We start from the raw sequence: 12,592 nt of genomic DNA, 5'->3' as shown, positions 1-12,592 counted from the left end.
CAATGTGAAGTGGGATGTGGGATGATGTGGATGAGGATTGGGGTGACTTTCCACTGTTGATTGGTGATGAAGGTGTCCATTGGCCAAGTTGTCCATGGGAGAGAGACTCCAATCCCATGATGAAATCAAATAAGAAAAGAGAAAAGAGAACAGGGGAAAGAGAAAAAGCAACAGAGTTAGTGATGAACATGATTAGCTTCCATATTATTTTGCCACTCATTTCAAGTCATTTTGCCCACATTTCCAGAAAAATATACGTGAACCATAAAGTGGTGTGGTAATCACATGTGGGCCAGGGTTTTCTTCCTAGCTTTTTGAAAAGTTGGAGCAAATTGGAGTTTTTTTCCAAAGCGAGAGTGTTTAGGGAGAGAGAGAAAGAGGGTGTGTTGGAATTAGCAAAAGGGTGGGCAGTCAAAGGTGGGGCTCTCCCTTTCATCAATTCAATGATTCCTTCCTCACTCTCTGAATTTCTTGGTCCACTTAAGGACCTTTTGAAGTGGCATCACCTGTGAATCCTGCACTAAATGAGGAGCATGAGTTCACTTTTCTGACTCAGAGAGAGAGAGAGAGAGAGAGAGAGAGAGAGATCTGAATGATCTGAACATTGAGTGTGTAAGATTCTGGGACAGGAAGTCATGAATCCCCAAAAATTTCAAAGTATGGCTAGTTCAATCTTTGCAAATGCATTGTAAAACGTTGACAGCTCTGAAATGCATGGATCTGTCCATGCCACATTCTCGTTTAGATACATTTCTATATCTGAAGTTTACCCTGATGAGATACTCTGCTACAGATTTTGCTTTGTTCATGCCATTATATCAAGAGCATAACACTTATCACCGATGGTGGTGGCCTGGTTGTATAATTGTTCATGCTAATACACCAAAATACGATGTCAAGTCTCAAACACGTCACAAAACATTATGATCTAAGACTATGGAAAGATTTTCGCGCAATAACAATCACAATTCATTGGTCCAAGATGGCAAGTCCTCTCACTATCTCACCAAGTGTCTAGTGGTCCAAAAACTGCGCACCAAAGCGACATAGCTCTTTTTCAGCATAAGCCGAGTCACGTCAGCAAAGTATACAATGAAATTAAAATCTTGTCAACTAGACAAACCTCAAGATGACAAGATTAATGGGCTTAGTAAAAACGATAAGAGTTTTGAGACTATTGACTCTGGACCTCTGTTTTAAAGATATATTAGATGACAATGTGTCCTAAAAGTTTAAACTATTAGAAAATGTGCTGACTCTTAATTACATTTGCTATCCATCCTATGGTTGTATTTTAAACTAGTTGGGATGATGTAGTTGAAAAATTGCATTTCTTTCCACTCTGGCTAATTATGTTCATTTCTATTGCGGTCCTTCGTTTGAGGAGTAAAGATCATTTCAGATCTTTCTATACAAGGGAATCACCATAAACCTTACCCACATTTCATCCTATGACCACTTATTCTCGTACTTCCTACCGCGTCCAAACCCGAAACGCAACCACCAAACTCTAAGCTCAGTTGCCCACCACCGGCTCCTGCCGAATCCTTTCGCCATTGCACTCGCCATCCGGATGGCAGCGGTAGACGGTGGTGGGTGGTGAAAGAGGCGAGGGTTTGCGGGTGATGGAAGCTAGGATTTGTGAGATACTTTGGAGCAACGGAATTTTTTAAAGAGCGGCGGCAATTTGGTCGTCTTAGCAATGCGATTTTGCTAGAGGACGATAAGTGGTGTTTTGAAAAGCAACGGAGAGAAAGTGGTAAAGGGAATGAAATTTGACGAGGGTTCTTGGCATTTCCTCTTTTATATGTACAAAAGCAAAGATCTGGATCATTTCTGCCTAAACATTGTGAAGGCAATTCAAATGCCACGGGTCAAGAAGCCCACCACTTTATCATATACGGTTTTTGCTCCCAATTTGGGCCATATTGCTAGTAATATATGAGGCATGGGCTCCAACTTTAGTCCACATTTCTCTCAATGAAATTGGGCTCTTGGAACTTGAGGAAACTTGAAGAAACTTAATGGTTGTTTTGCAAAATACTTGAAAGAGCAGAGTACATAAGTACCAAGGAAGGTATCTATTAATATCTATACATCTATCTATCATATCACTAGTAGCACACCTACGTGTAAAACTGAAATATGTATTTTAGTATAAATTATCAGTTTAATTTTCATCGTATTTCTTATGAATCTCCTCCTTTCAAATGAAATAGAGGAGGGATTCTTAGTTCGTGTTAAGTATTATTGTAACTTGGTGATCGTTATAAAATTTATAATTATAGTTGTTATGTGACATTGGGAAATTTTATATAAGTGAATAGCGTAACTGTAAAATCGAGACGATGTAATGAAAATGTCCTGAGGAGATACTTAATAGAAAGAGTTATGGAAAGATGTTAGAATTTTCGAGGACGGGAAACTTGCAACATCGGAACTCATTAAAAGGCAAAACAAGAATCTTAGTTAGAAGCAAAATGAGTGGAGAATGCAACAAAAATACTCTTTGTAAGGAGAAAGGATTAACCACATAAAATATTAGAGTCTTATGCGTCGCTCTTAGAAACAATCCTTTACCAAGAGCTGGTTATAATATATTTGCTAGGTGTCGACTGCCATACGTTGCGTGGAAGGCATAAACAATAATTTTATCAATAATATGAATATTAATAGTTAGTTACCACACAACTATGTGAAATGACTAAGCGTGACAACCAAGAGGGGTGAATTGAATAATCTTGGAAAGTAAGAACTTTGTGAAAGGCGTGTAAAATGCGTTATGTGAAAATGATCATGCAGAAATAGAATATCTTCTATCAAGCAGATGTTAAAGGAGTTAAGGAGATGGAAGAGATGATGCAAAGCAGATTTATTGTAGTTTGACCTTCGACTTGGCTTACTCCAATCTCTCAGCTCTCACAGCCTCAACAAGGCTCAAATTCATTATGTTCCTTAAGATTTTACAGCTTTTAAGGAGTTCTAGTTTTACGCGATACTTCAGTGGTCGCTTTCTTAAGCACCTCTCACAACACTGTATCACTCTCTTTCCGGATTACAAGTATTCACACGCTATCAACAGAGATTTGCAATTGGAAATCACTCATTTTTCCTCGAAGGAAAGCTAGAACATTCGATGCACACAGAGAGTCCTTGACTTTGCCGATCTTTACAGTCCACTTTGATCTGTTTGAATAAACTTCCAATCTTCGAAGATGTCCATTGGAAGCTATCACAGTCAAAGAGCCGTCAGTCTGTTCTCCTTGACCATTAGAGCTGTTATCGGGAAAATTGTCCAAAAAGTCCTAAACCTATTGCATTTTTGCCAATTCAGTTATAAATCTTTTAAGTTTGTCAATTCAGTCCTAAACCTTTTCACTTCTTGCCAATTGAGTTCATTTGGCCGGCCGGCGCTGACGTGGCCGCTGACCAACGCTGACGTGTCAATTTTTAATTTTTTTTTTCTAATTTTTTAATATTTTTTTATAACTTCTTCCTCTGACCGGTCCGGCGACCGGAGACCAGCCAGAGGCGAGTGCCGGCTAGGTCGACCTCGCCGGCCTCTGGCGAAGCTCTCCCCTGTCGGCCACTGGCGAGGGCGAGCCTTGCCCAGCAAAGGCGAGGCCGACCTCGCTATCGCCTAAGTAGCGACGGCGAGGTCAGCCTTGCTAGATCTGGGCGACTAGCCAAGGCGAGGCTCGACCTCGCCGTCGCCAGACTAATTTGGAGTTTTACTCTCTGTTTATCACAAGCGTATCCATTCGTGATTTTTCGTGGTATTAATCCAATTTAATGGAGGGTAAATTTATCACAAATATACCGGTCTGGGATTTTTCGTGGTCAAAAAATTAATTTGGGGTAAATTTATCACGGGTGTACCGGTCTGGGATTTTTCGTAATAAAAAGATTAGTTTGGGATAAATCTGTCACGGGTATACAGGTTCGGGATTTTCCGCTGTATTAACCCTTATCGGACTTAATTAACGTATCAGGAACACCTGTCAATATGAATCACCATCCAGAAAAAAAAAAAGGAAAAGAGATAAAAATAATAATAAAGAAAAAACCCACCTGGACAAAAAATATCTTCTCCAGGCGCCAACTGGTCCTCTTGCACCCACCTCGCTCCGACACCACACGAGAAAACACAAAACACAGACACGAACAGGGACAAAGATACACACAAATCCTAACGGTCGTAACTACCTGGAAGCTCTCCCCAGATTCAGCTTCCCTTCACCGCCTTACTGTTTCTCTCCTGGGATTTTGCCCGAGCACCTTGTCGGCATGAGCCCCCCCCCCATACCCACATGAGCTCCCCTGCACGCTCCGCTCGCCGACCATTTTCGTCTCTCCGTCACGCACATTCTCTCGCGCTTCTCGCTGACAAAGGGTGAAAAAAGGCAATGAACCCAGAAGACGAGCGATGCCCGGAACCTTCTCCTGGTTCTTCTGACCGAGGAGGAGGAGGAGGTAAAGGCAAGGCTCCTGCTGGTGCTGGGTCATCGTCGTCGGCTGCGTTGGAGTCCCGAACGCTGTCGTCCGTTGACAGTTGTTCTTAACATGATGGGTTCGGAGGCATTGCCTTCTGGGTCGTTCTTCGATATGGAGAACATTGGCTTCTCCGGGTCTCTTTCGCCTCTCGTGGAGTTTCGAGGCATTCTCCCCTCTGAACCCGTCCTCGTCGTTCGACTTGTTCGAGTCAAAACCGGAACCTTTTTTCGAAACAACCCCTGTTGGGCCTCCGTTTAGTACTAGTGCAGCAGAAACAGAGGAGGCGGGATTTCCGGTGAGAGGCGGTGACATGGAGACTGCTGTCGGTGCTCCTCAGCCTCTGGAGTGCCTGCAGGGTACTCCAGTCCCGCCGTTTCTTTCGAAGACCTTCGATTTGGTCGATGACCGATCGTTGGATCCGATTATATCATGGGGGTCGATCGGGGAGAGCTTCGTGGTGTGGGACCCCGTCGAATTTGCCAGGATTATACTCCCACGGAATTTCAAGCACAACAATTTTTCCAGTTTTGTTCGGCAGCTAAATACTTTTGTGGGTATTTGCTGGAACACGGCCTCTCTTGGCTGCTGTTCTCTCTTTGTAAATGCTTTTTTTTACTCTGCCTTTTTTAGCTTTTGTATTTTGTTGTATTTCTTTTTTATTTTTGCTGTACCGCTGTGCCTTTGCCTTTGTTTCCTGCTCGACTTTGTTGTAAATCAGGTTCCGTAAACATTGACGTAGTTGCAGTTCTACTGTATAATGGAGGCATTCTTGATGGTGTAATCTCTAATGAGAGCTTGTAAATGACTTTAAAATTAATGAGTAATTTGTTTACATATGTTTCTAATTCTTTAATCGTCTGGATGCTAGTTCTTTTCTTACAGATTATGTTTAACTTATGCCGCATCTTTTCGATGTTTAGCAATTCTTGTAATGCTTCCCACATGCTGTTTTGTTTGATGGTATTTCCTTCAGACTTCCCCCCTTAGGTTTGCTGCTAGTTTTAGGTGCTTCTAGACATGAAACCATGCAATAAGCTTCTTTCTTCACTCATCCTTAAGTTTTGAGGCTGGTTTTCTGTCTTGCTACTCCTGATGAAAGAATGTCTCCTACAAGTTTTCTCGGCAACTGGGATTTCATTCATCTCCTGCAGGTAGAAATTCTCAGGTTTTGGTATATTGTTGGTAATCGGTCAATGTATAGGTTCCCATGATGTGTTACATTTTATTCCTTATGCAGATTATGCAGCTAAAAGATTTTCTATGTGCCGCAGTGCAGCTTCTCCTGTTTAGGAAGGCTGTTCATTTCGGCTTGTGTGCATGAATGATGCATGCTAGACTTACAGACTATAATTCCTCCTTTTGGTCCTTTGGTGATTTTTACACATTCCATTCCCTACTCATTCTTGAATTTTCATATAATGTGTTCAGGGGTTCCGCAAGATTGACACTGATAGATGGGAGTTTGCTAATGAAGCTTTTCAGAGAGAGAAGAGGCAACTTCTAAAGAACATTCAGAGACGCAAGTCGCCCCAGACACAGCAGATTGGAAGCTACTTTGGACCTTCCAGTGAAGTGGCGAAACCTGGGTTGGAAGTTGAAGTGGAGATGTTAAGGAAGGAGAAGAGTATGTTAATGCAGGAGGTAGTTGAACTGCAGCAGCAGCACCGTGGAACAGCTCATCATGCAGAAGCAGTAAATCAGAGACTTCAAGCTGCTGAGCAAAGACAAAAGCAGATGGTTTCATTCATGGCAAAATTGCTGCACAACCCCTCCTTTGTAGCGCGCTTGAGGGAAAAGAAGGAACAGAGAGAAATCGGTCCTTCAAGGGTGAGGCCGAAGTTTCTCAAGCATCACCAGCCAGAGGATGTTGAAGCAGTCCCCTCCACGGAAGGGCAGATAGTCAAGTACAGACATGATACAGGGACTCTTGATGCATCTTCCGGATTTCCTACTTTGAATCCTATTCCTGTCAAAAGCCCTAAACATCTCCCTGAAGTTTCAACTGGCACAGGTTTAGGTGAAGAGAACATTCCGCTTCAAGTTGAGGATGTCATGTCAAGAGAAACATCGGCGCCACGTGATATGGCATCTGTACAGGGCTATCTCAGAACTCTGGATCTTCTCAGAGAGGGGTCATCAAGCTTGGGAGCTGATCTTCAATTCAAGGGGAAGAGTGTCACTGAGAGCCCAGGGCAAGAGTTCACTCCTCAGTACTTTGTCTCTTTCCCAGAGGATTTGGCATAGAGGAAGAACTTTCCAGATTTCTCATCGGGGTTCGAAAGCATGATTAAGCAAGAGGAGGTATGGGGCATGGGTTTTGATGTGAGTGCTGGTATGTCTAGTTCTAGCGGTGTGGTATGGGGTAATCTTGCTCAATATGATGCACTGGAAGTGGGAGTTACTGGTGGGCTATCTGATACATGGGATTTAGGATCAATGCAAGCTTCTGGCCGTTCAGACATTGATAAGTGGCCGGCTGATGAATCAACCTATGACAAGCGTGAGGGTCGAGCTGGCCAGCATAAAGATGATATGCATAGTAAAATGGATCCATAGGTTGCACTTGGTGTTGCCAATTGATGACTACATGGATTTTAGTAATTGTTAGTTGATGGCTTCTATGCTCCTAGATGAAAAGTATAGACAGTTATTGATTAGTAAAAGCTTCCATTCTTTCTTGATTCGAGTCTTGGTTCTCTGCAAGGTTTCTGGTTCAGCTGATTCTCTTACATAAGTTTATGTCCTTATGAGCTGCACTGGAGTTGCAGGGGTTTCCTTAGCTCACAATGTCCTTTTCTTCTAAGTCGTGAAAATTGCAGGTACCTGAACTTGGATGGAGATGGACACTTCCGTGGGAGTTTGGTTGCTTTTTCTGAACCTGGACTGCGCGGTAATGGTTCACGAACTTTGTGAGTTGATCTTCTTCACGCCACTTGATCCTTTGCCCCGATTTACAAGATCAGTCTTCTGTGGTGATGTGACATACTGGCACCCCTTTTTCACCCACTGAAATTTGATCATTGAGGCAGTTTTATCAACTGGGCACTTGGATACAAGTGTTCATGGTACTTTCATATGACACGAGAGGTGATTGCTCTTTCCAGTTCTAACCGTATCTAGACTCTGCAATAGTTGATTATGGTGATTGAAAGAGCCCCCATTTCATATCTGAAATACTTTTTACTGGATAGGCAACTGAAATGAGATGGAAGACCTCATAGCGAGATGCTGAGATTAGCCAACCAAACAGAGAATTGTTCAGACATACAAGAGAATGCTGGCTTGGCCAATAGTCTGTGTTATCTGAACAAATATTCCTCAACTTGATGGAGACTAGATAGGCTGTAGTAACCAAGAAGTCACATTAGCTGATACGTCATCGAAACTGACTGAATGGAAGTAGGCTCGAGGGAATTTGAGAGGCGACAAACTGAATAAATAGCTCTTCGAAAGGTTGCAATATTATATATATCCAACTATGTCAAATGAATCCATTAGCTCACAAAAATCCATCTGAAGGTACAATTCTAGCCAATTCAAAGGGAGTATCAGTTGGTTATTTGGTTGGCAATGACATAATATGAGATCCAAACCAAGATCCTACATACAGATTTTTGTGAGGTTAACATATATAAAGAAGTGATTCTGTTGTGCCCCAACTTGCTATGATGACGTGCTAACTGCAAATCAAACTTTCTGAGTCGACTCTTGTAATTCGAACATGACTATGTTGGACCCACAACAGAGGAAACCGTCGTAGGAACATTTCTTTACTTGGGAACTATTGAAAGTTTGTTTGAGAAAGTTTGTTTACTGCTAGGATGGTCACATGGAAAGAAAAGGAAGGTTGGCTTCTGAAGGTAGTTTGTAACTTTCATTTGACTTTTACCGTCTCACAGTGTTGCTATTAGAGGTAATTATTTTTATATGCTGTGTTTTTCTTGAATTATTTTGGCAAGAAAGCGCTTTGTTCTGCATTCTTCTTTTTTATAAATTCCCTACTAACATACGAACTAACAGAAGTCTCCATGCTCCCTGCGATTCTTTCTTCCAGTGAACTCGTTTTCCGAGCTTATGTGAGCAAGCTTGTATTCTCTTTGTGCAGGTTCTGATGAAGATGATCTTTCAATCTAGACAAATTTCCTGATCAGAATCATGTGTTACTGTGTAAGTGCAGCTGCATCAATGAAGATCATACCTATTTGGTCCACCTTTGAGTATGGCACTTTACAGTTTACATGCCCACCATTGTTTAGATGCATATTTTTGTGTAGCTCGACGGAGACCGAAAAACGCAGTCTGCATACTCACTATATTCGATATAAATTTATTTGGACTTGCCTTCTTACTGATCCACTAGTAGTTGATTCTCAAGCCAGTTATAAAGCTATTGAGGCTGATGGTAGCAAGTTACTCCTAATCTCATCTTGGAGCGCTGTTAGATCAGGTGGGTTTCAGGCTCACGTATTTGACAACTCAGATACCATCGAAGAAAATACAGAATATACCTGTCTTTCGCAGGGGTCAAACGCCACCGTTCTTAGCAGTTTTCATAGCAGTGTTTGGAACATGGCGAGGTAGCACGTTGGGACAATAACAATACAAAAAAGTGATTTTTAAGTTGGGGAAATTGTATAAATAGGAAGTAAGAAGGTGTGCGATGTTCTTGTAAGAAATTTGAACTAAAATTGCCTCAACTTCCACCTATGCTAACACGTGAAATAGATAGAAGAATCCATTCCCTATAAACAATGAAATCATTTAATTTGTGTTTTTTTTATTTAAACGTTTCTTAAGTAAAAGCAATGTTTGGTTATATCTACTAATAAATATCTATTTAAATCCATTTTCATTTTATGAAGTTCGTCACGTCTAATCGGTAGCTACACTTTTTTATTAGGAAAATATCGAAAAGATTACCTCGCATTTCACCCATTGACTACTTACGTACCTCTATTCATGAAAAAAAATCAAATACACTTTGAAGACTACTTTTTACTTACATATCAATCATCCTTGTATCCTTAGTTACAAAAATGTGATTTTTTTTTTCAAAAATGCCCGTCTCCAAATCCTAAATTTTCGCACTCATTTTCAATCAAATGTGCAGGTAGAACAACTCACATGGCATATTTCAAAGTTCACCTTTTTGGTCGGAAATTTTCCCAGCTAAAGCAATGCAAAGAATGCTGAAAGCGCTCAGAAAGTAGTACATGGCATTGATCCGTTCTTGGAACTTTAGGATGAAGACAAGTTGCGGCAACACAATTTCTTCAGGCTCAATTGCGTTCGTCTGTTTGCCACTGGCGTGGCTGCTCACAAGACGGCAACAGAGCATGAGCAAGCTATTAATCGAGATAACCTGCCGTGTGCATACAAAGTTATCTCACACCAAGAGATGAACTAGCCTCCTGGTCGAACGATTCATGCAACGACATCTACAGCTACAACCCAAAGAAGAATTCACATCAAGTCCCAAATGCAACATCATGTACTTGCATTGAGCACCTTGCCATACATTGCCAATGACTCGGGGCTAGGAAATGTAGTACTGGCTACAGTTGCTAATACCCCAATCTACTAACATGGAGGATGAAAAACATGCATCCCATTTTGGGAGGTGATGTAAACATAAAGGTAAAGGGCATGCCACCTACCTCTCTTCGCTTGAGTGGATAAAGGAATTTGCTGAAGGCACATGAAGCGCCATGAAAAAGAAATGTATTGTATAAGAGTAGAAAAAGAATCTGGTCGCGGACAGGACGATTCAATCGACATAACCCATTTGATAATCATCTAATACAGAGAACAAAATTGCAGGCGCCTCTTTTAATGGCATGGGACTAAAACAAAAATGATCGCCACAAGGCAACTACAGACAAAAATGCAAAACAAATTAGTCAGAGCCTCCCTTCCGCTTTTTTGATGCGTGTCCATTTGCTTGTTTGTTCATTTTTGCTTCGCGGCGCTCTCTCTTCACTCCTTTTGCTTTATTAGGCAGATTCATGTCTCCAAGCTACAAAAAAGAATATTTACAAACACAATTATACCACAACAGGAAAGTGAGGGATATCTAAGTGCCCTAAACTCTGTTTTTTCTAGTTCTTCCTCTTTGTTCTACTTCCGTTTCTTCTTTTACATTGAGCATAAGGAAGCAATACAGGAAAGAGTGGGGATGCAAGGGGGTAATATAGGATGGTAGTTCCATACGACCATTATAAAACTCAATAATATGATAGAAGCACTCACCTGTTGATCAGGAATATAAACCTTCCCGATCTTCCCTTGTATAACATCCCGGCTAACATTCTTTTCCTGCAAAGATAGTACATCCAAGACCATCATGTCGGTTCATTCCTCTAGAAAATAATAAAGGAGATAAAACTTGAGAAGAACATGTGATTAGCCAACCTTCTTTTTAGGCTTGTCTGCAGCTGTTTTCGTGGCCTCCTTTCTTAAACTGTCATTAGGAGGCCGGTGCCTACGTAATACCAAGTCCATCGATGGACCAACTTCCACCAGTTCCATCTTTGGAACAATCGTGCCAGACTTCTTAAGTCGCAAAGCACAATGCGTGAAGAAGACCCGATCAGAAGATAGAGCTGTGCAAACATAAGCACGGTCTATGCCGGCAAGATTCAAATTCTCCACAACCTGCATAATTAACATGTTAAATCTTATTGACAACATCTCTACTGAATTTAGAAAGAAAAAACTTCAAAGATATTATAGCCACCTCTCCTCGAAACAAATCGAGTAGAACTTCCTTCAAATGCTTCAATCCTTCAATGCTCTCAAATCCTTCTCCAATAAATGCAATAAAAGGTTTAGAACCCATCTTCGGAGCCAGCTTCTTATCATATACAAAAGACTCCATAGATTTGAAATTTTGAACCCCAACTTCGACAAGGTTGTAGATGTGATGGTCATACATTTGCCCTAGAATGAGATTGTCTGGCCGCTTCTTGGAGTGAGAGCCAAACTGCGGTCAAAGAAAGCCACTAAACACCATCCTTTCAGAAGAATGATCCGTCTATAGCAATCTCTTTTCCAGAACAGAGCAAAGCACGCTCGCAATTTCATACCAAATGCATAAAGCATCTTAACTTCCTAATACCAGCTATTAAAAAATTAGAAATGGCCAAGCCCAATTGACCTACTGAGAAATCCGAGATATATTTCAGACATTAGTCGCTTCTTGTTCGACAAAGCAAGAATGTGCAACCAACAGAGCAGATAAATAGCTAAAATCGACCAGCAACTTTTGCACATCATCAAGCTATTGTTCATTAGAATCAGACTTGCTATTGCACAATGACACCAATCAATCAAAAAACGTAAGGTGGGCTGTGATGTCCAATCAAGAGAAAGGAAGCCGCAGAGCTTATATTCAAGGAAGCGACTTCTACTGTTTAAAAAAGCAATGGAGAAACATTCATCGAACTCCCAAATCTCCGTATAAACAGCTAATTAGGACTAGAAAATCAGAACAATCCATCATGCGCATGCGCAAGGCTCGAATATTCCAATTGCTTCGCGCTTCAATTCGGCTAGACAAAAAGAAGAGAGACCAAACGATTTCGAACCCCCGGCGCCAGAGTCCGAACTCACCACAAACATGCCGCAATCGGTCTTCTGAGAGAAGAACTCCAAGGAAGTCTCCCCGCCGCTCTCGAACGGCCTAACGCCGTCGTTCCTTCGCGTGTACCTCACCGAGCTCTCCTTCTTCAGGCGGTAGATTTCGGTCAGCACGGTGTTCAGCAACCCGCTGGTCTTCGTGCCTTGCAATATCAGCGTCTTCTTCTTCCCAGTTTCAACCTACGACATCGTCGCCCAACAGAAAACCATGTCGGTTCGGTTCGGACCCATGAAACATAGTAAAAGAAAAAATCCGAGAACGAGAGGAAGAGCTGCTGCTCGGGGCCGGGGGGGGGGGGGGACTCACGAGCTTCGGAGCGCGCTTCTCGAGCTCTCGCCTGATTCTTCCCTTCATCCTCATCGTGGTTACCTGCGACAATAAGGAAGAAGAAGAAGCACGGGAAGCGGAAGCAGGAAGCAGAAGCAGAAGCAGCGGAAGCCAGCAGAAGCAGCAGCAGCT

The 12,592-nt window shown here is 41.9% G+C and overlaps 1 protein-coding gene and 1 pseudogene across 1 annotated transcript; one reads left to right on the top strand and one right to left on the bottom strand.

Moving 5' to 3' along the window:
* The first annotated feature begins 4,130 nt into the window (after nt 1-4,130).
* On the top strand, nt 4,131-8,593 carry LOC115684435 (heat stress transcription factor A-3-like; annotated as a pseudogene).
* Nucleotides 8,594-10,242: 1,649 nt separating this feature from the next.
* Nucleotides 10,243-12,568, bottom strand: LOC115684436 (ribosome production factor 2 homolog; the record flags this gene model as incomplete). Its single annotated transcript, XM_030609166.2, has 6 exons — nt 10,243-10,510; nt 10,744-10,809; nt 10,906-11,148; nt 11,231-11,476; nt 12,106-12,312; nt 12,440-12,568. Coding segments are annotated over 6 exons (1,011 nt in total), but the record flags the coding sequence as incomplete, so codon positions are not given.
* Between the last annotated feature and the right edge of the window lie 24 nt (nt 12,569-12,592).

Source organism: Syzygium oleosum, unplaced genomic scaffold (genome assembly GCF_021117445.2).
Source record: "Syzygium oleosum isolate NSW1041296 unplaced genomic scaffold, Sole_v2.1 Sole_v2.14, whole genome shotgun sequence".
Taxonomy (NCBI): Eukaryota; Viridiplantae; Streptophyta; class Magnoliopsida; order Myrtales; family Myrtaceae; genus Syzygium; species Syzygium oleosum.
This window is presented reverse-complemented; position numbering and strand designations above follow the sequence as displayed.